Source organism: Giraffa tippelskirchi, chromosome 8 (genome assembly GCF_054371585.1).
Source record: "Giraffa tippelskirchi isolate mGirTip1 chromosome 8, T2T-mGirTip1v1.2.pri, whole genome shotgun sequence".
Taxonomy (NCBI): domain Eukaryota; kingdom Metazoa; phylum Chordata; class Mammalia; order Artiodactyla; family Giraffidae; genus Giraffa; species Giraffa tippelskirchi.
The window spans coordinates 36,409,030-36,435,819 of NC_137282.1; the positions used below are offsets into that span (position 1 = coordinate 36,409,030).

The 26,790-nt window shown below is 42.8% G+C and overlaps 1 protein-coding gene across 20 annotated transcripts in view; it reads left to right on the forward strand.

The window, feature by feature from the left end:
• The first annotated feature begins 157 nt into the window (after positions 1 to 157).
• The window catches only part of DROSHA (drosha ribonuclease III), a 115,572-nt gene continuing 88,939 nt past the window's right edge, over positions 158 to 26,790 (forward strand). For 4 of the 20 annotated variants that reach the window (XM_081523900.1, XM_081523914.1, XM_081523903.1 and 1 more), the window contains exons 1-8: positions 158 to 248; positions 4,921 to 4,986; positions 6,541 to 7,377; positions 10,939 to 11,031; positions 16,606 to 16,837; positions 19,865 to 20,006; positions 21,921 to 22,075; positions 25,439 to 25,519. In XM_081523900.1, coding sequence (XP_081380026.1) covers positions 4,970 to 4,986; positions 6,541 to 7,377; positions 10,939 to 11,031; positions 16,606 to 16,837; positions 19,865 to 20,006; positions 21,921 to 22,075; positions 25,439 to 25,519 — 1,557 coding nt within the window. In that variant the 5' untranslated portion in view covers positions 158 to 248; positions 4,921 to 4,969. Of the gene's footprint in view, positions 249 to 4,920; positions 4,987 to 6,540; positions 7,378 to 10,938; positions 11,032 to 16,263; positions 16,375 to 16,605; positions 16,838 to 19,864; positions 20,007 to 21,920; positions 22,076 to 25,438; positions 25,520 to 26,790 lie in introns of all 20 variants that reach the window. The other 16 variants (XM_081523902.1, XM_081523915.1, XM_081523906.1 and 13 more) reach the window with 8 other exon arrangements.

Sequence of the window (26,790 nt, forward strand, 5' to 3'; positions counted from 1 at the left end):
CGCCAGAGATTCCAGGAGAGCGATTGGCTTAGATGTCCATCGTTCTTATTGAAGCACCAATCACCGTGCACAAGGGGCTGCGGCGAGCCCGAGAGCATTCCCTCTTGCGATCCGGCTTTCTCACGTTTGCTTTTTAATTCTCTTGCTTTCCTGTTCCGGAGCCGCGGGCGGTGCTACGGTGTTGGAGGCTACACTATAAGTCTGGCTTTACTGTAACGGCGACCTCGCAGCCCGAGAGCTTTTTCTAGGTAAAAGGGTCAGCTTGTGGGTGTTGGAAGAGGGAGTGTTTCCAAGGATCCGAATTTCAACGGGGCTCGCGTCTGGGGCTGGGGCGAGAGGCGCCTGGGAGTTAGGATCCGGCAGCTCCTCTTCAGATCTGCAGCGAAGGGCAAAAAAAAAAAATGGGACCCTAGGCCCGGATCCTGCAAATAAATAGTCGTGAAAAATGAGACCTTTCATTCATTGTGGCGCGCCTGTGGTGGTCCAGGCCTGGGGCCGCTGGGATCTCGGGCGGGGAATGAGACTGTAAGTTTACATCGTGGGGCTCACTGTCTGGCGGGAGATGTAAACAGGGAAACACGCAATTACGAATCAGCCAGACATAAGTGACCGGGCTGGAGATTCAGGTGGTGGAAGAGCGCGTTAATAGAAATGTAGTCATACTTTGCAACTCTTTGTACAGAGACTGATGTTCCTGCACATGTTAACTGTGCAAAACGACTCCCTCAGTTTCCCTGCTTCCAAACAGAAACTTAGGAGGAGGCAGACGCCGAAAATAATTACTTTTCCAGTTGCAGTGAGTTCCTTGACTTTTGAATTGAAGTTCACATCCACAACACAGCCTGACTGTGCCTTTAATAGGTCAGTTTCATAATCAGTGTTTTCAGATATTCTGTTTTTAGAAATATCCATCAGGATCTAATAGTGAATATTCAACAACAGTGAACACACTGTACAGGAGTATTGGTGATCCTGACTCTTGTCCACCTCTAGATTCAGTACACTCCTTTGTGTTTCCCCTGGGCTCTGTGCATACCTCTTTATTTGTGTTTATCACATTATGTAATTTTTTAAAAAATGTATCTGCATATGGATTCTGGGCTTCAGGAGCCCTGCTTACTATGTGCCTTACTCATCTTTGAGTGATCAGGGCCTGTGACCATGCCCCACCTGTCTAGGCTCATTAAATGTTGCATGAATCAGTGAAAAGGTCTGCTTTTTGTCTGGCTTTGGTAATGCAAACCTGTTGTGGATATGTTCAGTAGGGAAATGTCCAGTAGCAACATAGAAACATATATCACTGGTGAGCAAGTAAACACTTACTGATCACCTACTGTGCAGGATGTTCTGCCAGGGGCTGTGAGGGATACAGAAATGATTATGAGTCAACCCAATTCATCAAGGACCTAATAACCTAGTGGAGGAGTTAAGACATGTACACACATAATTATTATATGAGGCAGTCTCTGGTAAGTTCTGTAAAAGAAGTAAGTACAGACTAAGAGAACGGAAGTCTTGAGGGAATGGGATTACTTCTTAAGGTAAACCAAGATAGCACAGAAGATGTGGCATTTGACATGGGTAGATGGGTTAAAAATTCAATGGGCAAAGTCACAGAGAGGGGTTTTAGAAGAACAGGAGTAGAGAATAAGCTGGATGATAGTACTTCATATGTTAGGAACTGGGAACATCTAGGGTGATAGAAGAGCTTCCCAGGTGGCCCTAGTGGTAAAGAACCTGCCTGCCAATGCAGGAGACACAATGAAAGGGTTCAATTTCTGGGTTGGGAATGTCCCCTGGAGGAGGGCCTGGCAACCCACTCCAGTATTCTTGCCTGGAGAATCCCATGGATAGGGGAGCCTGGTGGGCCACAATCCATAGGGTCGCAAAGAGTGGCCATGACTGAAACGACTTAGCACACACGCAGGATGATAGGCACTTCATGGGAAAGTTAATGGAGGATTTGGCCTGGAAGAAGTTGGGTCCAGATTGCAGAAGGCCTTAAATGCCAAGCATGGAGTTTGAGCTAATTCTTTTGGCTCTCAGTAGCTTGTGGTGACAGGATGGGCTGTCTAGGCCCCAGGTTTATCATGAGGGTCTTGAACTGAATGATAATCATTCAGTTCAGTTGCTCAGTTGTGTACGACTCTTTGCGACCCCATGGACTGCAACACACTAGGCTTCTCTGTCCATCACCAACTCCTGGAGCTTGCTCAAAATCTCATGTCCATTGAGTGTGTGATGCCATCCAACCATCTCATCCTCTATCGTCCCCTTCTCCTCCCGCCTTCAATCTTTCCCAGCATCAGGGTCTTTTCCAGTGACTCCATTCTTCCCATCAGGTGGCCAAAGTATTGGAGTTTTGGCTTCAGCATCAGTCCTTCCAATGAATATTCAGGATGCATTTCCTTTAGGACGGACTGGTTGGATCTCCTTGTAGTCCAAGGGACTCTCAAGAGTCTTCTCCAACACCACAGTTCAAAAGCATCATTTCTTCAGCCCTCAGTTTTCTTTACGGTCCAACTCTCACATCCATATATGACTACTGGAAAAACCGTAGGTTTGACTAGATGGACCTTTGTCAGCAAAGTAATGTCTCTGCTTTTTAATATGCTGTCTAGGTTGGTCATAGCTTTTTTTCCAGGGAGCAAGCGTCTTTTGATTTCATGGCTGCAGTCACCATCTACAGTGATTTTGGAGCCCAGGAAAGTAAAGTTTATCACTGTTTTCATTGTTTCCCCGTCTATTTGCCATGAAGTGATGGGAGTGGATGCCATGATCTTAATTTTTTGAATGTTGAGTTTTAAGCCAGCTTTTTCACTCTCCTCTTTCACTTTCATCAAGAGGCTCTTTAGTTCCTCTCTGCTTTCTGCTATAGGGATACTGTCATCTGCATATCTGAGGTGATTGATATTTCTCCCGACAATCTTGATTCCAGCTGTGCTTCCTCCAGCCCAGCGTTCCTCATGATGTACTCTGCATATAAGTTAAATAAGCAGGGTGACAATATACAGCCTTGATGTACTCCTTTCCCAGTTTGGAACCAGTCTGTTGTTCCATGTCCAGTTCTGACTATTGTTTCTTGACCTGCCTACAGATTTCTCAGAAGGCAGGTCAGGTGGTCTGATATTCCCCTGTCGAAGAATTTTCCACAGTTTATTGTGATCCACACAGTCAAAGGCTTTAGCGCAGTCAATAAAGCAGAAGTAGATGTTTTTCTGGAATTCTCTTGCTTTTTCTATGATCCAATGGATGCTGGAAATTTGATCTCTGGTTCCTTTGCCTTTTCTAAATCCAGTTTGAATATCTGGAAGTTCACGGTTCACATACTGTTGAAGCCTGGCTTCGAGAATTTTGAGCAGGACTTTGCTAGCGTGTGAGATGAGTGCAATTGTGCGGTGGTTTGAATATTCTTAGGCATTGCCTTTCTTTGGGATTGGAATGAAAATTGACCTTTTCCAGCCCTATGGCCACTGGTAAGTTTTCCAAATTTGCTGGCATATTGAGTGCAGCACTTTCACAACATCGTCTTTCACAATTTGAAATAGCTCAGCTGGAATTCCATCACCTCCACTAGCTTTGTTCGTAGTGATGCTTCTGAAGGCCCATTTGACTTCATATTCCAGGATGTCTGGTTCTAGATGAGTGATCACACCATCATGATTATCTTGGTCATGAAGATCTTTTTTGTATAGTTGTGTGTATTTTTGCTACCTCTTCTTAATCTCTTCTGCTTCTGTTAGGTCCATACTATTTCTGTCCTTTGTTGTGCCCACCTTTGCATGAAATGTTCCCTTGGTAATGATTAATGAGATATTATTTGGTGTCTACTCCTATGAAGCACAGTGATTGATAAGGCTAAATACTCAAACTGTTTTCATGAGCCATTTGAAAATCTACCTTAAGCCTGTTGGTAAAACTTTTGGTTAGAAAGACTAGGAAGATGCTTCTAAATTGAGACTTTCTGCAGTTAATGTTTGTTTGGGTTTTTAAAACATTTTGCTGAAGCCCAAGTATTTGGAAAGCTGTTCCTCTTCATAACATTCTTCAATGGGAAGGACTGAGAATGAGAATCAAAGAAAACTGTTATGTTGACCAGATTATAGTTAAGTTTGAATCTAAATGCTAATCTCACTGAGGGAGAAAGAATGTAGAGTGGGAGAGCAGAAATGATTTGTCCCCCCCTGGTCTTTTAGCTGATTAGAGATGGAATATGCCTAAGTTTCCAGTCTTTTAAGCTACTGATTGTTTGAGTCAGAGAGATAAGTACTTCAGTTCAGTTGCTCAGTTGTGTCTGATTCTTTGCGACCCCATGGACTGCAGCACACCAGGCTTCCTTGTCCATCACCAACTCCCGGAGCTTGCTCAAACTTATGTCCATCGAGTCGGTGATGCCATCCAGCCATCTCATCCTCTGTCATCCCCTTCTCCTCCTGTCTTCAATCTTTCCCAGCATCAGGGCGTTTTCCAATGAGTTAGTTCTTCACATCAGGTGTCCAAAGTGTTGGAGTTTCAGCTTCAGCATCAGTCCTTCCAATGAACATTCAGGACTGATTTCCTTTAGGATTGACTAGTTGGATCTCCTTGCAGTCCAAGGGATTCTCGAGTCTTCTCCAACACCACTGTTCAAAATAAACAATTCTTCAGCACTCAGCTTTCTTTGTAGTCCAGCTCTCACATCCCTACATGACCACTGGAAAAACCATAGCTTTGACTAGACAGACCTTTGTTGGCAAAGAACTTAGGACATCTTAAAAATTAGTTGTGAACATTAATTCAGTTCAGCATGTTCTTAATTTTATTAGAATGCTAACTGCATTGGAGCATGCAAAATCAGTGTTAAGATAATCACAGAAATATTTTCTAGCATGAGCAGTTTGGGAAACATTTTTATATCTATTTGTTCTCTCTGTTCTCTAGAGTTTATATTCTCTGTGGAAAATGTGACATATTCAGATAGTACGTCACGATGCATGGCAGTGCATGGTGAGTGGTCTGATAGCAATGGCAATCGTTTTGGGCGACCAGGGAGGAGCAAACACTGGCCATCCAGGGTGGGGAGGGTTTAGATCTGTGAGGAGGAGGGCGTGTGTTAACATGGGCCATGTCCATGGCTGGGAACCCAGACAAGAGCAGTTAAGGAGCCATCCTGGAGCTCTGCCCTGATGGTACTGACAGTTCTGAGGTCAGGCAGACACCAAAGGTGAAATGAGATAATAAGCTGGTTACCTGTAATCATTGTAGCACCTGCCAAAAATAACCACACAGCGTGTGAGAGCAGGGAACCAGGGAACCTAGCAAGACCCTGGGGGTGGTGACATTGGTTGTAGAAAGGCCTGCAAGGGTATTACTGTAGTAGTGAGGCAGGAGAGGATGGTGTGGAATGGAAGGACTCAAGTATCTATGAAGCTGAAATTATGCAGGCGTTTGAACATAAATTTTTAACTAGAAGGGTTAAGGGAGGAGAAGTTGTCAGGTAATTCCCTGGTGTATGACTTGAAGACCAACGAATGGTCTCATCTATTGAGACAGGAAGGGGCTTCTCAGGTGGCACGAGTGGTTAAGAACCCACCTGCCAGTGCAGGAGACTTGAGAAACATGGGTTCGATCCTTGGGTTGGGATGATCCTCTAAAGGAGGGCAGGAAAACCCACCACAGCAGTCTTGCCTGGAAAATCCCACAGATAGAGGAGCCTGGTTGGCTACAGTCCAGAGGGTCACAAAGGGTTTGACATAACTCAAGGGACTTAGCATGCATGCATGCATTGAGATAGGAAACACTAAAAAAGGAGCCAGTGGTTTTCTCTTGGAGGGCAAGGTTATTGACTCCTTTTAGGACATGTTGAGTTGAATTTGTGAGTCTGTGCTGAGTTGGGGGAGAAGGCAATGGCACCCCACTCCAGTACTGTTGCCTGGAAAATCCCATGGATGGAGGGGCCTGGTGGGCTGCAGTCCAGGGGGTCGCTAAGAGTCGGACACGACTGAGCGACTTCACTTTCACTTTTCCCTTTCATGCACTGGAGAAGGAAATGGCAACCCACTCCAGTGTTCTTGCCTGGAGAATCCCAGGGACGGGGGAGCCTGGTGGGCGGCTGTCTATGGGGTCGCACAGAGTCGGACACGACTGAAGCGACTTAGCAGCAGCAGCAGCAGCTGAGTGGGGAGGACGGTGTGGCAGGATGATACTCAGTGTATGTGTAGAAACATGCTGTGTGTGGACAGGATGACATAGTGAGGTCAAGGCTGGGGGGAACTTGAAGAAGGACACCATAGCAGATGGTTGAACACTGAGATGTGACCTCGTCATGCTGGAAGTGGAGCATCTTTAGGAAGCGCCAGGGTCCAGGGACTGCCCATGGCTTTGGTTGAGGGGCTGAGACCTGGGAAGAGGAGTTTATTCGCCCTGAGGAGTTTCAGATAATGCAGAGAACTCAGTGTTAGATTGGTGGAATAGTCCAGCAGCCTAAGGGGTGGTCAGGTATTGGTGAAAGCTGTTTACATAGTGAGTTTTTCTCTTCTCTTTTTCTTTCCTCCACCAAAGTCACAGAATGTCGTTCCACCCAGGAGGACCCAGGTGTCCCCGAGGGCGAGGGGGACATGGAGCCAGACCCTCCGCACCAGCCTTCAGGCCCCAAAATCTGAGACTGCTTCACCCTCAGCAGCCTCCTGTGCAATACCAATACGAACCTCCCAGCGCCCCTTCCACCACCTTCTCCAACTCTCCGGCCCCCAATTTTCTGCCTCCGAGACCAGACTTTGTACCCTTCCCTCCGCCCATGCCTCCTTCAGCGCAAGGCCCCCTTCCGCCCTGCCCGATCCGGCCCCCGTTCCCCAACCACCAGATGAGGCCCCCCTTCCCCGTGCCCCCCTGTTTCCCTCCCATGCCGCCCCCGCTACCCTGCCCCAATAACCCCCCAGTCCCTGGAGCGCCTCCCGGCCAAGGCGCCTTCCCCTTCATGATGCCGCCGCCCACCCTGCCGCATCCGCCGCCGCCTCCCGTCGTTCCGCAGCAGGTCAATTACCAGTACCCGCCGGGGTATTCGCACCACAGTTTCCCACCTCCTAACTTCAGTAGCTTCCAGAACAGCCCCAGTTCCTTCCCGCCCAGTGCTAGTAACAGCAGTAGCCCTCACTTCAGGCACCTCCCTCCGTACCCGCTCCCCAAGGCTCCCAGTGAGAGGCGGTCCCCGGAAAGGCTAAAGCACTACGACGACCACAGGCACCGGGACCACAGTCACGGGAGGGGCGAGCGGCATCGGTCCCTGGAGCGGCGGGAGCGCGGCCGGAGCCCCGACCGGAGAAGGCAGGACAGCCGCTACAGGTCCGATCACGAGCGGGGGCGCACGCCCTCTCGCCACCGGAGCTACGATCGGAGCAGGTAAAGCACACCTGTGGTTTTTAAGGGAAGTTGGGGAGATCCTGACATAAGCCATTTCTGCGGCTCAGCAAACCAGACCAAAAAGGTCCAGCCGTGCATTTCGGTTTATAAAACGAAAGGGCTGTTTTATTAAAGAGGGAGAGACAACTGATGAGGAAAGAAGTTGACCTCAGGAGAAAGCCACTTTGAAAAGCATCCCCAAATGAGCAACACGGGTTCATGTCAATGAATGTAAGCCAATCACTATATAGAGTACAGCTGGCATTTTAATGATGGTCAATAAAAGATCTTGTAGTTGTTTGTGTGGATGTTATATTTAATTATGTTCAGTATGACCATCTTGTCAGGTTACTGCACTGTGAGTTCTTTTGGAATTGATGGTCTGCAGGCTGCTGTGGCACCCTACTCCAGTACTCTTGCCTGGAAAATCCCATGGACCGAGGAGCCTGGTAGGCTGCACTCCATGGGGTTGCAAAGAGTCGGACACGACTGAGCAACTTCACTTTCACGCATTGGAGAAGGAAATGGCAACCCACTCCAGTGTTCTTGCCTGGAGAATCCCAGGGACGGGTGAGCCTGGTGGGCTGCCGTCTATGGGGTCACACAGAGTCGGACACGACTGAAGCGACTTAGCAGCAGCAGCAGTAGCAGGCCGCTGTTATCAGTCGGAATCCAACTAGTTAACAAGCTGAACTTGCTTCATGATTTTTAGGATAAATGGAAGTTTATCTTATGTTTTTGCTTTCTTGCTCTGTTTCTTTATAAAATGAAATAATATTAGGTATACATTATCAAAGTTACAGTTTTCAAAATAGCTTTTAATTTGATTTTGTTGCATTGAAATTATGCATACTAAATAAAATTGCATTTAGAACATACTAATTCACTCCGGATTAAATTTCTTTTTTTTTTTCCCACCCAAAAGACCAAAAATCTATATTTACAAGGAAATAAGGTTTCCAGCAGACGTTCATTGATGGGTATCTAGAAATTCTCTGAAGTTATATGTAAAATTTTATGTTTATATATCTTTTCTATAAATAAATCAGTGGCTTACAGCAGATTCTTAAGAGATTGTATGAATCTGTTACTCTAAACCTAAGAACCATTGGTTTAGATGGAAAAATAAAAATTGTGCATATATTGATTCTACTAATATTTATTTGTAACTTCAGTGAACTGTTTGTATCAATGAAGATTTGAGGTTTTCCACTTGTCAAGCTGGTAATGATGCTTCTCTTTCTGGCTGCTGTGGTGTGTTCACTCACCTTCACTGTCTTGTGGAACTTCTGTGCTGAAAAGTTTGAGGTCCCCAAACCAGGTCACCTCATTACTTGGGTTTGTAGAGAGTGAGTCTTGACTCCTATGGAATTAATGTGCTTCTTGATTTCCATGTTGTTCTCATGGCTGTGTGTTTGATTCTGACCGAACATTTTGCCAGTAAATGGTAACAGTTGTTCTCAGTCCTAAAAGTTTGGAAGGAGGCCTTCCAGGCCTTGGAAGGTTTGGAAGGAAAATGCACTATTGCTTCTCCCTGATGCCCAGTCGAAGGCAGAAGTGACACATTTCCCACAGGGGTGATCGATTCTGGTGGGCTAAAGCTGACTAGAGTCGGTAGACTTTGAAAAGCCTGTTCAGTATGACTTAGTGTGCCTTGTCAGTTTTGTTCTTAACTTTGTGATGGATTAGTTGGCAGAGGCCTGTGAGGGTTTATTTTACAATTTTATGGTGAAAATCTAAACTCGAAAGAGTTTGATAGTTTTATTCAGATTTAAAGTAATTGTTACTAAACCTGTCTTTGGGGAAACATTTTGATGCAAACTTCAACGTTATAGATGACTTCTTTTTTTTTTCCTGTTTGAGAGTACTGTGGTTTTTAGGGTTCTGCTGTAAATTCCTGAGTTCTCCCATCCAGGCTTAAGCTTGAAGAAACACAGATGTCCTGTAAACTGAGGATCCCTGTCACTAAGTGAAATCAAATGGTGAAAAAATGACCCTTAATCTCCATTAGCCTAAACCACAACCCCTTTACTGTGGGGGACCTTAGGCAGTTAACTCATCTTTCTACATGGCCTGAAAAAATGACCCTTAATCCCCATTAGCCTAAACCACAACCCCTTTACTGTGGGGGACCTTAGGCAGTTAACTCATCTTTCTACATGGCCTTTATTTACCCTGAAGTTGTTTTATGATGTTGTACTTGAGGGTGTTTGCTCTGGAGTGGCCTTAATGTCACAGCCGCAGTAAAATCAGTTCCTTCTGGGGGTCTCAGCAGAGTGTCAGTCCTCTGTCTTATATCGAATGCTTCTGTGAACCAAACATCATTGTCATGTGATACCACTCACTAGGTGGGATTTGCTGTCTAAAAGTAAGCTGTCATTTTAGAAGTGTATCAGATAAAGAATGTGGAATCCCAAGCACTGGCTACTTTACTTTGGATGGCTGGTGTGTACCTGAGCCTTAAGTATGTGTTAAAAGTATTATTCAAAGAAGTCTTTCTTGAGGGAGGGGTGATTTTTAAGTGGAAAAACAATTTTTGTGTTAATATCTAAGATCTCTTATTAATTTTGTAAGTTTTTATTTCAGTGAATTTACATTTCTTCTATTTGGCTGTAAGTGGGGGATTATTATTTCTTTTTTGTCCACGCCGTGTGACAGGCATATGGGATTTTAGTTCCCCTACCAGGAATCGGATCTGTGCCCCCGCAGTGGAAGTGGTAGTGGGGTGGGGGGGGTGGTGGTGGCTGTTTTTGAGTTTAGACATTTGTGTAGTCTTCTTGCTGGACTCAGGCTAATACAGCATTTTTTTACCCCACTCCAAGACCTAGTATTTATTTCCTTTAGATTTAGTTCTGATGTAAACACACTGGGGTTCCAATTTTTGTTTCATATCTCATTGTACTTTTTTATTAGGCTCATAAGTTATTGCTATCATTATTACTAAATTCCAGCTTTATATTGGAAGGTTTAAAATCTTGCATTCTAGTTTTACACTGAGTAAACTCAGTGTCTCTGTTTAGAGTTTTTTTCCCCTGATGAAAACAGCACTTAAAGGTAAGGTGACCTAGAGCCTCATGGTAGGTAGTGATGACTAAGAACTATCCCTCAGGTGTATAACCTATAAGAATTTAGAGTTCTTCATTATAGACCCTTGTGCTAATCTTTACTATAAAAGCTTTAACTTGCATTTATTTGTTGGATGCAATTAAGAGTGTTCCAGAAATCAATAGGCAGTTGAATCCTTTGAAGTTTTCCCTGTAGAACGATTGGCTGGTTGGAAGGTCTCAAGAGAAGATTATGATAAAATTCCCTTCATTGCTTAGTATTAAGCATAACTTCTTTTTTAAAAAAAGAAAACAGCAAGAAATGTCTAAGGTAGTGCAAAGTGAAATGCCCCTTTATCCTCTAATAAATGAAGGGTGAATAAAAATGTCCCATAGTGAGTAGTGCTGCAAAATACTTAGGTGAGGTGAGGTCCATTTATTTAGATGAATTCAGTGAAAAGAGATGGTGTTTTTGAGTCTTCTGTTGAAAACAGCTCTGTGTATTAATTCCTTTAAGAGAGCGGGAACGGGAGAGACACAGGCACCGGGACAGCCGAAGATCACCATCTCTGGAAAGGTCCTACAAAAAAGAGTATAAGAGATCTGGAAGGTAAGCAAGGAGTTGACACTGGAAGAAGTCATAGCATTATCTCCTGAAATTCAGATTTTGTGCTTGTGCAGGCTGTCAGCCAGGTCTTCAGGATAGCCTGAGCATCTGTCCAAAGAACACTGTGAAAAGCTAAAGTAGCCAGTTACTGAAAAACCTTTTATTTCAAGATGTATATAGGATGCACAAGGAAAATCTTGATAAGTCCCCCAAATTAGGCCACACTGTGACCTCAGTTGCAGTAAAACTCTATATTAGTAGTTCAAGGTTTTTTTTTTTTTAAGATCTTGAGAATTCATAATTATGCTCTTAAGTTTACTTGTTTCAGAAAAAAAAGAAAAAAAGAAAAACTACAGTAACACTTTATTTGGAAATATGACATTGAAATTGTTGCAAATAAAAATTTACAGGATGTAACCAATTCTATATCAAGAGCTAAAAATTCATGTCTTAATAAATGGTAATTAAGAATAGTACTCTTGATAATCTGACAGATTTGGGGTCAATTATTCATTTTCCCAACTTTGTTATTGGGTAAAGAAACTTTTTGAAGCCTCAGAGTCTTTGTTAAAATACGGACAGTTATATTTGCCTTGTTGAGTGGCGAGGGGTCATTGAGGTAACACACATAAAACACTTAGCACTTGGCCCAGTAGTGCCAAATAAATGGTAACTATATATATAATTATTATCTAATCACTTGACTCTAAAAAAGCAGAAAAAAGTATTAAGGTAAAATAAATTAATAAACTAGAAAATAGAACTATAGGAATGAAGGGGATTTAAAAATTATAGTGCATTGGTATCAGTACTGATGTTTTATTTGAGAAATTTAAAAACTTGGATGTATGGGTTGTTTCTATGAAAACAAAAATTATAAACCTTACACTTAGTGCAGAAAATTTTAATAGGCCAATAACTATGGGAAAAAGTTGACTTTGTGTCACTTCCAAAAAAGTTTGAAACTGTTTTTAGAACACTGAAGAGGATGGAAGGAAAGCTCAGCTTATGCTGTGATATCAGGAAAACCCAAACGGCAAAACTATCAATGAAAAGAAAACCACAAAACAATTTCTTTTATGAATATGGATATGAAAATACTGATTAGTATATTAGCGGGTTGTTTTCAGTTGTGTGTTATAATAGTTGAGGGTTTATTCCAAGGTTGCATGGGTAGATAGATTAGTATTAGGAGATCTGTAACTGTAATTCTTTGTGTCAGAATCTCTAGAGTTATCTCAGTGCTTGCCTATTAGCTATTTAAAGTTGCATTCAGTTATGAGTAGAAACTGGTAAAGTAGGAGTATAAGCAGACTTTTTGTAACTTGATAGAGAACATTATCTCGTGATGAACATGACTGATACCATCTGAGAAGAGCCAAATTTAATGTTGAAACCTTATAGGCCTTCCCATACACGTTAGAAAAAAAGACAAGGAGACCGCATTTCCTACCACTGTCACCTGATGTATATCTTAACAAGCAAATGTCAAACGTTGTATTCTTGTGTGTCTCAGGTATTGTACGGTATGGTGATAGTCTTTAACAAGAGTCCCTGCTTTCCAGGAATAAGAAAGTTAAGTGCTGTGAGAAGTGCTTTTGATAGAGCAAATACATATTGCTTCTGGAACACAGTAGTTAGTAACTCAGTTTCGGGTAGTCATAGATTGACAATGTAGATTCCCTGGAGTATGGGTAGGAATGCATAAGGGAAGGCAAATGGTAGGGGGAGAGAAAGAGCAGATGTGAAGGCTGCATTGGAGAAGTGGTCTCAGAGGGTCAAACCTGGAGGTTGCGAAATGAGTTTAGGCTTTTGTTAGTAATCCAGGAAAGAAATGATTGTGGCTAGACCGACCCATTGTGGCAGTGACGACGGGGAAGTTGGAGGTAATTGAGAGAGATCGATGTGGGAGAGTCAGTAGGACCCAAGTCTCATCACCTGAGATCTGATGTTCCCCTTGGAGGGCTAGAAACACTAGGAAACAGGCAAAAGAATGAATTCAATTTGGGGCAAGTGACATTTGAAAATCTGTGAGACAGCTCGGTGGAATTGTGTGGTACCTAGTGGGACGCAGATGTATGAGGCTCAGAAAAGAGATCTTAGCTGGAAATGCTAAATGCCGTGAATTAGATGAGGTCAACTAGGAAGAGTCTGTTCACTGAGAACGGGCCTGAGGAAGAGACGGAGATAAGGATAGGAAGAAAGCTAAAATCCCGTGTTTGTGGAACTTACTGAGGGCCTGTCTGAGGCTGGTTTTTAATGTGGCGTGCTAGAAACCTGTTGGGTTAGTTGCTTCTTCTCCAGTACCCAGGAACTTGTGGAGAAGGCAGAGATTTGGATTCTTTGAATTCTAACTAATGCAGTAGATGAGAAAATAAAAGTTATAGATATAAATACTGTAAAGGAGGAAACGTTATCATAGTTCGTAATATAGCATATTATTAAACAACAATTTTGAGTTCGGATTTTGAAATTTGAAATGCCTGAGACACCTACCTAAAATGATGTTTTACTCCTATTTTGAAATGTCCCTCTCAAAGTGTGAAAAAAAGGAAAAAAGAATACTAATTGTTGTTCACAATATACAACCCTGACCATCCATTATTTAAGACACCTGCCTAAAGTGGATGGAATAAGGATGTCTTCTGCCTGTGTTTCTCGATGGTAATAATAATAAAACATTTGGTGGGATTTTTAGTACATGTCAAAATGTATGTGTCAAATACTCATATTAGCATTTAACTATTACTAGCTGTGTGAGTGTGGGCAAGTGATATAATTTCTAATACTGTTTCCTGTCTAGGGGATATTATATTTGCCTCAGGATTCTTGTCAGGACTAAGTGTATCAGAGTGCTTACAAGAGTGTCAGGCTCTCAGGAAGGACCACAAACAAAAACAAATAAAACCACACCACCGGGAGCCAGGATTTGCCATTATTAGCTAATGATATTACCAGGACAGTTCAAGAGACTCAGCCAAGGAATGTTAGAATTAACTCACTGAAGTTGACAGTTATACCATAAACATATCATAATCAAGAGCCTTCCCTGAATACCAGGAATACCTACTTACTAATAGAAAATCTAATGGAAAAAATGTAGTTTGATTACAGAAAATTTAAATGAATAAAAGTTAAATTTCTTAATAAACTTAAAAATATATAGATCAATAGGAAGACATTAAGTGTAGTAGATGACAAGGAAGGTGATGTAAAGGAATGGAGGGCATGTTAAATTCCTGTAGTGGGAGTGGAAGATAGGGTTAAAAAACATACCAGTGTTCTTCCAAAATATTTGTAGTTTTTAGTGGTGTTGGTGGTGTAGTGGTGAGTATGTCTGCCTTCCAAAAAATCTATAATTTTAATGTAAGTTCAGTTGAGGTACTGTTTTTAGAACTTTACTAGGACTCAAATTCTTCTTGGAAATAGAAGTGAGTATAATGAAGAAAAATAATGCACAGTTTGGTATGGGTATAAATAGGTCAATGAGACCAATCTGGAACAACATTCAAATATATATAAAGGTTTACATCTATCATAAAGTTGTTTTTTCAGATCAGAGGAGAAACTGATATGGAAACAATGCAAACTGTATGGAAAAGAAATTGAGTTCAGATTTCTGCCTTACATCTTGGACAGATAGAGTAAAACAAAATTAATGTTAAAAGTAACTGAAAAATATAAAATATTTATGTAACCTTGCTATGGGAAAGGATTACAGCCATAACACTAAGACTGAAAATAGAAACAAAAGCAATCTTTGCATTTGGCCATTTAAAGATTGTATGTGGAAAATAAACTGAAAAAGGTTACATTACATATGACAGAAGATTGGTGATAATTTAAATAAAAAACTGTCAATAAAAAAGACTAATCCTAATTTTAAAAATATTGGCAAGACGTATTGATTCATGTTCATATTAATAAAAGAAGTGAATGTGAAACGTGTTATTTCAGTAGTGACAAATTAAATGAGATGTTCTCTTTGTAAAGATGGAAAAGATTAAAAACAATCATGTTGACCGAATGTGTGGAAATGGGAAATCACATACGGTTTTGATGATAATCTAAACTGGTAATTCTTATCTGTAGAGAAGCCTTTAAAAAAGTACACACTCTTTGTGTGTGAAATAATATGACAAGTCTGCAAAGAACACAAGTGTGTTTATAGTAGCATTGTTTGCAATGGGGGAAGAAAGGTAACATCCTAAATGACAATGATCAGATTTGTCAGTTTATGGTATATACATATAAAATGATATGCATTATTAAAAATGGTTCAGATGTAGATGTATTGAAATAGAACGATGTTCCTGATTTACCACTTTGTTGAGGAGAACAGGCTATAGAGTTCCTGTTTTTAGAAACTTACATGTTTATATATCTATATCTTCTAACATATTTGTGAAATATAATTGTTATCTCTGAGTGGTGTTACAGGTGATTTTTGTTTTATTTTTCTACAGTGAACATATGTACACTTTACTTCACAGTAAATATTTTTTTCTGGTAACAAACCTCTTGATGTACACTGTAATATTTAGAAGTTGCATCAATAAGTTGTATGCATAATCCTTCTAATCACCCACTATTTTCCCCCTGATGTATACACACCTACACTTAGCTTTTCCCTGCTATAAAATTAGAAATGAATGATAGAGTTGATGGAAAAACTTACTTGTGACTTTGACCCAGATGTAAACTTTCTTGGATAAGAGTGACTTTGTTAGCAGAGCTGCCGAGCTGGCAGCACATCACTAATAAAGCAGTCTCTTTCCTTGGCTGGATTCTCCAAGTCTGTATGGTTCCACTGAAATGTCCTGGGCTTAATTTAAAAATCTACCCTATGGGTTTTTCCCTCCAAGCACATCCATACGCTGAGCCTTTGCAAATTTCATGCTCCAGCAATTCAAGGAGATAGAATTGGTTTTTTTCCTTTTTAATTGAGTTAATATTAGTATTTGTGGGGATCAGAATTAGGCAAATTGGTGGTTTGTTAAGCAGTAATACCCAAGTAGGGGCTTCCAGAGAAATGGTGAGGGATGGTACAACTGGTTCACGCTTGGACTTTGGTCCTCAGGCTAATTTATGGCTAAGTGGAGACCATGTTTTGTGAAGACTTTTTATTTCTCTTGGCAAAGCAGAATGTGGAGAATTCAAAACTAGTGTGCTCAATGCTGAGATTGTCTATGGATGGAGATGTCCACATATTTCCCAGAGATCTTTCTATTTGAGGAGTTATAGTTTGCCGGTTGCTCCTGAACATGCCGGATGCAGACCAGAATCACCTGGGGAGATTATTAAAAATATAGAATCTTGGGCCCCACCCCCGGAGACTGTGAATCAGTAAGTAGATCTGGGGTAGGGCCTGGGAATTTGTATTTTTAAACAAATAACTTCAGGTGATTCTGATGTCAGCAGACTGGTGTCAGAGGGTCACTGGTTTTTCATACAAATGAATATGGTGGTTTGGCATGACGTTTTTCTTTTAGGTGACAAATGAACTAAACAGGTAAAATAGAACAGTTTTACAAGGAAAGAACATTTTTAATAGGCTCCCTTCGCCCCCTTTTGAAGCCGCTCCCCAAGCAGGGAGAAGAAGAGAGCTCGCTGGGAGGAAGAAAAAGACCGATGGAGTGACATCCAGGGCTCTGGCAAAGAGAAGAATTATACCTCAGTCAAGGACAAGGATCCAGAGGAGGCGCTGCCTGACAAAGCTGAGGAGGAGGAGGAAGAACTCCTTAAGCCTGTGTGGATTCGGTGCACCCACTCAGAAAACTACTACTCCAGTGACCCCATGGATCAGGTGGTAGGTCTGTGGCAGGAGAGTAGCTATGGACCAGAGCTTCTCAAGCTCGGCGCTGTTGGCGTCTGGGGCTGGGTAGTTCCTTGTGGCGGGGCCTGCCCGGGGCATGGTCGGGTAATGAGCAGCATCTCTGGGCTCTGCACTGGATGCCGGTAGCACCTCATGGCTGTGATAACCGAAGCTGTGTTCTGACATTGCCCAGTGTCCCCGGGGGGCGTGACAGAACACTTCTCCCCCTGGCTGAGAACCACTGCTGTAGACAAAAGCTGCTTGACAAAGGCAAGAGTGCCGCAGGTTTATGAAAGGATCTCTTCATTCTGATTTTTGATGACACTGCTAGTCTTGATGCTGGTGGCCTTGTAAGCTCTCACCCATAGCTATGTCACACATTCTGTGGTATGTATCTGTATGCGTGTGTGTGTTTTTCCCTCAAAATGAGAAACAAGGGAGAATTGAGTTTGTCTCTTGCAATTCTGCCCTTGACCAAAGGTACCCATCGCAGGTTTCCCGTGCTGGTTGCTGGTTTTGTGGAGCCGCGGTGTCGTCACCTTGGATGGGCTCTCGGGAGAATCAGCACACGTGCTGCTCACGATGGGGCTCCGTGGGGCTCAGCAGCCGTGCCTCATTGCCGTGGGGGCCCCATGACCTCTGTGTACTCGCTTCTCCTTCTCTTTCTTTCATCTCCATTTTATTTTCCATCACTCTCCGTTTCTTTTTTTTTTTCCTCTCTCTCTCCCCTGACAGGCACTATGCCTCAATCCCCATTAAGTTAGGTGTATTTGCCGTAGGATGGAGACACAGTCATGTTCACTGATGAAATGAATGAGTGAAGAAAGGGATACCTACAGATTTAGGACAGAAGAGCCTGGAGATGTTAGATTTAGTGGGTGGGGTAGATAAGAGAGCGTTCTGTTGTTCGGAATTTTGTAAAAACAGCTTCAGCTTGGACTGGGCCCTTACCTTTGGTGAGCTTGAGAGGAGACTGTCGCCTCTGGCAGAAAGGTTGGAGAGGTCTCTCTTGGTGGCATGATATTTTACTTGATAGAGAAAAGCAGGGTTTTAAGTCATAGCTCAGGTGACACAGGCAAGGAGAAGCTCATAGATGGAGCCCTGTTTGTGAAACTGCTCCGCGCGTCTCAGATTACCCCCCTGGATCCTTAAAACATCCCTGGAAAGAAGGCATCTGTTACTTCAGAATGTTGTTGTAAATGAGAATACTTAACTGATCGTGGTTTAAGCTTGCTGGGTTTGTTTTCCTCAACAAGCCATCTGGAGGGAGGTGGTGGCTGGTGTGTATTTAGTGCCTTAGTGATGGCAGGGCCGTAGGTGAGCATCGCTGTCTTCCGGAGGGTCCACCACGGTTGCAGGATGCCCACGGGAGCCCCAGGCATCGTGTCCATACACACCTCTGCCCAGACACAGATGCAGAGGGCAGTACTGGGTGGAGCCCAGGGTGCCCAGGGTTCTCTTCTTCCATCCCTTTGCCCAGAATCGTGTTTAATGGATTACTTTTCCATCTCTGCCATAATCCATCTCTACAGACTTCATTCATGGCTTAAAATACCGCACATTTATTAGCTCACAGTTCTGTAGGTCAGAAGTCAAACTTGGGTCTCACTGGCTAAATTGAGGTACTGGCAGGACTGCTCTCCTTTCTGGAGATAACCTGTTTTCTTGCTTGTTCAGGTTGTTGGCAGAGTTCAGTTCCTTATGGCTGTGGGATGGAGGCCCTTGTCTCCTTGCTGTCTGGCAGGTGTGGGCTGTTCCCAGCTTCTGGAGCCTGTGTGCATTCCTTGGCCCATGGACCCCTTCCTTCATCTCCAGAGCCAGCAGTGTGGGTCGAGTCTCTCTTGTGGTTTAAATATCTCTTGCCTCTTCTTCTGTTGCACCTCTGACTGCTGCCATGAGAGCCGCTCCGCTTTTAAAGGCTCGTATTCAATTGGGTCCACCCAGATAATCCCACCCCAAATTCTGCAGAATTCTCACATCTGCAGAGTTCTTTCTGCACTGAAAGGTGGCATGTTCACTTTCCAGGGATTAGGACAGAGACATCTGTGGCGTAGAGGGACTGGCTTCTGAGATCCCAAGTTCTCTGCCCCAAACCTGAAGGGAATCACAGTTCTATTAGCAAGGAGGAAGGGGTGAATGGCTCCCCGTGGGTATCATTATCCTTGAAATAAAGTTGAAGGCACTGAGGTCCAGAGCATTTAAACAGGCAGAGCTTTTGCTTTTCCTCACCTTTTTTGTGGGTGTGTTAAAACTCCAGTGTAGAAGGAAGGCTGATAAACCAGAAGGCCAACATTGGCTTCTGTTTGTGCACTGCTGGTGCAGAGAGGGCCTAAGTGTCAGAGCCACCCCAGCATTGCCAGTGTCAGTAATGAGGTGGGGCTGAGGAAAGCAGGCACCCTCTTTTGGGAATAATTGCAGATTTTATGATTGAATATTCATTTTATGTTGGAAAGGTGCCTTTTGAAAATGTCAAATGTGCATTTCAGGTGGATGTTTAAAGTGATTTTCAACCTGGGAGGAGAGTAAGGGAAAGTGAGGAACTTCCTCCAGGAATGTATTGCAGAACCCCGTGTTTGTAGAGAGTATGTGTGTGTTTGTCCCTGTGTTTATGGGGTGCCTGTGTGGTTTGTGGGTCACTGGGTTAATGTAGAATATACACCATCAGTGAATTTCAGTAGGGAAGGGGTATATGTTCTCTAGGAGGGTATCAGGTGTCATGAATTCTGAGGGGTTTATGATTTTTTGGTTGTTGTATCAAAACGGCATAGATGAAGTTTTCTAATGTTTCTAAGGGTTGGCAAGGTGCATTTACCTGAGGGCTGTGTCAGCCATATATGTGTGTGCAATTCAGAGCATCATTGCCAGCACTCTGGGCATTTTGTGTTTAAAATGTTTGTTAAATTAAGGGTTGAAAAATGATATCTTGCTGTTACAAATCTTTGGTTATCGGTGAGTTCTTATGTCTCTTTGGTATGACTATTATTAATATAGTCCCTAATATTGGTCCTTTATCTTTCAAAGGGAGATTCTACGGTGGTTGGAACAAGTAGGCTCCGTGACTTATATGACAAATTTGAGGAAGAGTTGGGGAGCAGGCAAGAGAAGGCCAAAGCTGCTAGACCCCCATGGGAGCCTCCCAAGACGAAGCTAGATGAAGATTTAGGTGAGTCATAAGTTACTAGACCAAGATCCTGTGCTCTTTTTTTATTGTTTAATACCAGACTTTTGGGATTTGTCCTTGAGAGTCCCACAGTAAAATTTCCTAATGTCCATTTTATTTTCCTTAATTCTAGTCAGCAAATACATAGCAATGTAACTTTCTTCTTTTCAATTTTCTTTTCCCTTAGTTATATTCAGTAGAATACATAAGAGATTTCATTTGCAAAGCATGCTGGCCACTGTGTCCCCCTAGAATCCTTCTGTCTTAAAATCAGAAGAGACCACAGTCCAGCCTCCTGTCAAAAGCAGGAGCCTGTTCCCGTGCCTCGTGATCTAATGGGCAGGCATCTCCTGTGGCTCTCTCCACTGCCAGGGTGTGGAAACTCCACCCAGAGTCCAGCTCTCTTTGAAGGTCTCTCTTTATTCACAAAGTTTCCATCACTTTCTTACATCTTTTCATGTGTGTATTCTGAGACTCCAAGGAGATGCTGAGATCACTGCTTCTCACCACTCTGGGTCCTTAGCCCCTAACACAACGCTGTACACAGAGGAGACGTTCCTGCACCTTTTCCTGCGTGTTATCTGGCTCTCGTCTGCCCACCTTTATTATGTCTTCCTCACTGAGAGGCAGTGTCCATGGTGGGGAAAAGCACGACAGAACCGGCTGGCCTGGGTTTGAATCCTTGTTCCGCCACTTGAAATGTGATCTCGGGCAAGTGATGTGATTTCTCTGTGTCTCGATTTTTCTCATCTTAAAAGAGGGATGACAGTACCCATCTCACATAGTACACTCGAAAATACAACAGTGTAAGGGTTCCTTCTTCCTACTCTGTACTGCATTAATCTCTTGTAGGATCACTCCATTCTAGGTCTTTTTTTTTTTTGCTTTTTTGATTGTAGTAAAATACAAAGAACATGTGCATAACACACGTAAGATGTACTACTTAGCCATTTTTGAATGTGTGGCTCTGTAGTGTGTTACGTACATTCATATTGTGTAAACAACCTCTGGAACTCTTTTCCTCTTGCTAAATTGAAAACTCTATCCAGATTAAAGACCAACTCCCTACTCCTATCTCCCTTTGCCTCTGGCAACCACCTTTCTGCTTTCAGTCTCTATGAATCTGACTACTCTAGGTACCTCATATAAGTAGAGTCACACCGTATTTGTCTTTTGTGGCTGGCTCATTTCATTACAATAATTCTTGGTCTGTTTTGATCTAGAGATTTTGAAGGACTAAAGTCTCCTATTGTTACTATTGAGAGAAAAAAATTTAGAATCTGATTCAGTCTGATGTTCGGAGCCTGGCATTCATGACCTTTTATCCCCTCACTTCTGGATTTTTTCCTGTGAGGCCTTTGCTCCAGCCAGAGTCCACCCATAGCCTTGCTCCATGCTTTTGCCTGCAGCGCCCCATCTGTGTTCCTTTCCTTCTCATCAGCTTAACCCCGCCCTCATCCCTGTGCCTGGGTCACGTGCACCCCTTCTAGGAAACCCCAGTGGCCTTTCTGGATCAGGGTGGATTCACTGCACCTTTTAGGAGGTGAAACCTCAAACAGCTCTGGCGGTTTGCATTTTCTCTGGTCTTGTTCACCAACTCTTTCTCTAAAAATCTTTGATCCTTTGTTTCCCCCTCTAGATTGTGACTTAGCATCATGGGCTCTATTAGGTTTCATGGGGTTGCTTAGCAGAGTTCCAGTGTGGAGTAGGCACTGGAGTGTTTGCTGGAAGATAAACAGCTGTCCTTATGTTTCTAAATGTACATCCTTATGTTTCGTTCATTTGGAAGTAAATCTTCATGTAAAATCGTCATGTAAAATGTAAATCTTCATGTAAAACCTGCATGTAAAATCTTCATGTAAAACCAGCTTGCAGACTGCTTCAGCTTCTCTCCATCTTTTCCCCTCACCTCTGTAGAGAGTTCCAGTGAATCCGAATGCGAGTCCGATGAGGACAGCACCTGCTCTAGCAGCTCAGACTCGGAAGTTTTCGATGTCATTGCAGAAATCAAACGTAAAAAGGCCCATCCTGACCGACTCCATGATGAACTTTGGTACAACGACCCAGGCCAGGTGCGCAGGCTTTTATGCTCTTGCTGTGAAGGTTGCAGACCCACACATCACATTTATGACTGCTGGCTCAGAAGATACATGGTAGCTGGTATTGAAACTGAATTTTACTCTCAGGGCTGGGCGTCATCCTTCACAGCTTATTTCTTTTCAGCTTCAGTGTTCAGCTCCAAAGCGTAAGCACCAGAGCAAGTGTTCCTTGAATCATGTTTGACGATGTTTGTAAATCCTGTGTGAGGGAGTGGGATGGTGGTGTCGCCTCATTAAACTTGCAGTAAACGGAAGGAGATGAACGGTAGGATGAGGGAGAGAGCACTTGTAGCTCTTTTTAAGAGCAGTTCACCTGGAAGTTATCTTGTAGCCGCACAGTGAACAATGTCCCAGGCCCTATAGGACGTCGTATTTGCCATTTGGTAGAAGTCACAATTCCTTGTAACTTCTCCTTGTTATTAAGCGTGTTTGAGCTAATGACATCGTGTGTGTTTGTGCTCAGTCGCTCAGTTTCTTCTCGACCCCATGGACTGTAGCTCACCAGGCTCCTTAGTCCATGGGATTCTCCAGGGAAGAATACTGGAGTGGGTTGTCATGCCCTCCTCCAGGGGATCTTCCCAACCCAGGGATCGAACCTGCGTCTGTTGTGTCCCTGTATTGGCAGGTGGATTCTTTATACCACTGTGCCACCTGGGAAGCCAGTGACATCATAGTTGGACATAATTATTTTTTATTTTCACTTACTGTTTTATTATGAAGTTATACTGGTAGAACAGTGGTAAAGAATCTGCCTGCCAATGCAGGAGATGCAAGAGATGCAAGTTTAATCCCAGGGTTGGAGGGATACCACTGGAGTAGGAAGTGGCAACCCACTCCAGTATTCTTGCCTGGAAAATTCCATGGACAGAGGAGCCTGGGGGGCTATAGTCCATGGGGTCACAAAGAGTAAGACACTATTGAGCAACTGAGCATGCACACACAATACATAATGTAAAATAGTATTTTTATAAAAAAGTTGTATTTTTACAAATGTATAATACATGCAAAAATAGTATCTTTAATACATGTCAACTTATCAAGCATAATAAACATATCCCTAGAAAAGATCATTTAAAATTTATATTTTGTAAGTAAATTCATACCATTCTACATTATTTTGATGCTGTTCTCCTGGTTCATATTAGATTATAGCTATCTAATTTTTTTTTTTTTTATGGAATTAATATAGTTAGAATGCCTGACAGAAATGTATTTTGTGGTCCTTTTTGCTCTGAGAATTGAGCAGAAATGTTTGCACATTGTCAGTACATTTTGGAATCTTCACTTTGGTATATTAGTCATGTATATGATCTCTTTAAACAGCTTTAGCAAGTTATAATTCACATACCATACAATTTACACAATTAAAGTGTACAGTTCAGTTTTGTTTTTTTTTGTATATTCACAGAATTGTACAGTCATCACAATTTAATTTTAGAACATTTGTGTGTCCTCCGAGAAAAATCCTGTCTCCATTAGTCACTCCCCTTACCCTGTGTGGGGTCTTTTAATGGACTATTGTTCTCATATCAAGAAACATAGTCTCAGTGTTGTGTTGACTGTATTTGGTTTTGTATCCTCTGTACAGTTGAGCCTTATAAAGGGCTGATCTGTATTGGAGGCCAGACCCTGGTAAAAGAAAGGCATGTAAGACATCTATTTGCTTCCCTGGAAGCAAGTGAGCACTAAATGATTTTTCCACATTTTTCATCACAAGTTGTGCCTGGCATTAGGCATGTGTTGTGACTTTGGTGGGAATTAAGTCACATCTCTATTTGCCAGCTGTTATTTTGGTTAATATCTGAATGTGATTTTTTTTTTTTTTTAGTTAGCCATATTATTCCTCTCTTGTACCACCTAGAACTTTAGATTTCTTAAAGTGATAAAGAGACTTATAGTTTTTTTAATATTTCTTTTCAAAGTTTTATTGAGATATTTTTGACAAAATGAGTTATAAATCCCTAGAACTTTAAAAAAATATGTGTATGTGTATAGAATATGTCTCATATCATATATATAAATATCTATATTTTATTTAATACCAAAAAAATGAGAAATGGAACTCCACTTCTCCATTCTCCAGACTGATGCTCTGATCTCCAGTTTGATTCCATATTAACCATTTGTATTGAATAAACTCACAAACTGGCTTTTAAGGCCCTTTAAGGTTTTGACCTCAGTTCTGCCTTTTTGGTCTTCTCACTCACTTATGTGATCCATTCCATTTAGATGGGTCTCATGTTCCTGGGTTCAGACAGTAAAGAATCTGCCTGCAACATGAGAGACTTGGGTTTAATCCCTGGGTGGCAAAGATCCCCTGGAGAAGGGAATGGCCACCCGCTCCAGTATTCCTACCTGGAGAATTCCATGGACAGAGGAGCCTGGTGGGCTAGAGTCCATAGGGTCACAGAGAGTTGGACACGACTGAGCAACTAACAGTTTGTTTTTCACTTTCATGTTCTTGGAGTATAACGTTGGATTCCTTCTTTCTCTTTTTTCTCTTGTCTTAGTTCCTCATGTAGAATAGCCATCTTCTTTTCACATTTTGGCTTCTTGAAGCCTGTTTTTTCCCTTTTTTTGAAATTACTAAGCATATCATATGTGTGTTATTTCTCCCACATAAATATTCCTAGTGCTTGCTTCAGCAGTACATACACCGAAATTAGAATAAGGGTTCCTTGAGCATGTGGACCCTGAGCTAGGTATCACCCACCTTCCTCCCTGTAGTGCTTAACCAGCAGCTTTCTATCCAAGAGGCACCCAGGATTATTCACTTATCGAATCATGTGAGTGGAGTTCATGGCCAGAAAATGAATTCAGGTGAAAAAACAGACACAGAGTCACCTGATTAGTGCTAGAAGTTTTTCTGGTTCTATGAGTCATTTTCTTCCTTCTGCCTGAGATACTTTTTGGTCTCTTCTTTGAAAACATTTAATCTGCAGGTCACCTTCAAAGCATTCTACATGTTCCTTCAGAATATAAACTAGCCTTTTCTTTTGTGAAAGAGTCATTTTTCCTGAAATAAGAAATAGCAGGAACATACTGGAAAGCAGTAGGAGAAGATGGGGGCAAACCGGGCGCTGACATTGATATTTTCTGCTCGGCTGCACAAATAAGTCGGGAATCCAGCGTTGTCATAGCGTTTCCCTTTATCAGACAATATAGACAGTTTGCAGCTTTATTGGTTTTGGAACATCCGTTTAATCTTCAAACCTTGACAGCCTTTTCAGAGCTTCGGTACTCATGACATTAAAACCCACACAGTTTCCGCGGCATCGTCGTGCATGGAGTAGATTTTCCCCCCAATAAAAACGAATTACATTCTGTTTCTGACAGATGAATGATGGCCCACTCTGCAAATGCAGCGCAAAAGCAAGACGCACAGGCATCAGGCACAGCATTTATCCTGGAGAAGAGGTAACTGGTTTGGGTTATTATATTTGTCAGCGCTGAGCAGCCAGAAGTAGACAGATGCTGCTGCTATTCTTCTCCCCATAAATGAAATAATACCCTGGAAATAGTCTTTTCAGGTTCCCTGATAGTCTTTGTTACTAATCATTGGAGAAGAGACGTACTTGGGTTTTGGGGGTGGAATGGGAATGTTATCAAGGACACTTTGGGAGGTTCATTATTTAAAGTAGGCAAAGTGAATTTGAGTTGCCCTTTTTTTTTTTTAAATCATTTTCAGTATCCTAAAATAGTCCATAATTATAATTGTTTTTCATGTTTTTGTTGTAAACGGTGGTGAATCTCCCTGAAGAAATGCTCTTACTGAGGTGCTGTAGGGCATATGTCCTCTTTCCCTGGGGATGTGAGTGTACGCGTTGCTTTTGTTAGTCTTTGTTGTCCCCACTCTGCTGTGAGTTTCACAGGGACTTGTTTGACCAGTGTCACACCCTAGCCCCTGGGTAGTCAGGAACACTCCAGAGGTGTTTGCATAATGAGTTGAACACTTTTACATTAAAGAGTTATGTGTAACTACTCCTGATCAATTATTTTCCTTCATTTTTTTCCCCGTTACGTTTTACTTCTGCAAGATATTCTCATTAATCTCAGGATTGTCACTTTATGATTCAGCACACTGTGTTTAGGGCTTCCCTAGTGACGTGGTGGTAAAGAATCTGCCTGCCATCGCAGGAGATGCTGGTTTGATCCTTGGGTCGGGAAGATCCCCTGGAGAAGGAAATGGCAACCTGCTCCAGTGTTCTTGCCTGAGAAATCCCATGGACAGAGGAGCCTGGCAGGCTACAGCCCATGGGGTCGCAAAGAGTTGGACACCACTTGCGACTAAACAACAGCAACAACATATAGTGAGAGTGTGTAGGACAAGGCCTGGGCCCTGTGAGTGTCCATGTGCATGCCTCAGGCTGGGGTCTCTGCAGGCGGGGCTGCTGTGGAGACATTTCACGGGCACGAGGAGTGTGGGCTCAGGACTGAGCAGAGGGGGATGTCCATCTGGGATTGACCTTTAGAGCTGGGCTTGTCGAAGTTGTCTCACGTGGGGCCGGGTTGGTTTTCATACCCACATCTCTGTCTGTCCCGAGCAAGCCGCCCCAGAAAGGGCATGACCTTGGTGGAGGGGTTCTTGTAGTGAAGGGTGACCTGGAAGGAGCTGACAGTTGCAGGTTGTGTGCTGATTGCTTTTCACACAGCTGGGCAGCAGGGCCCTCCGTGGAGGGAGATTCGGG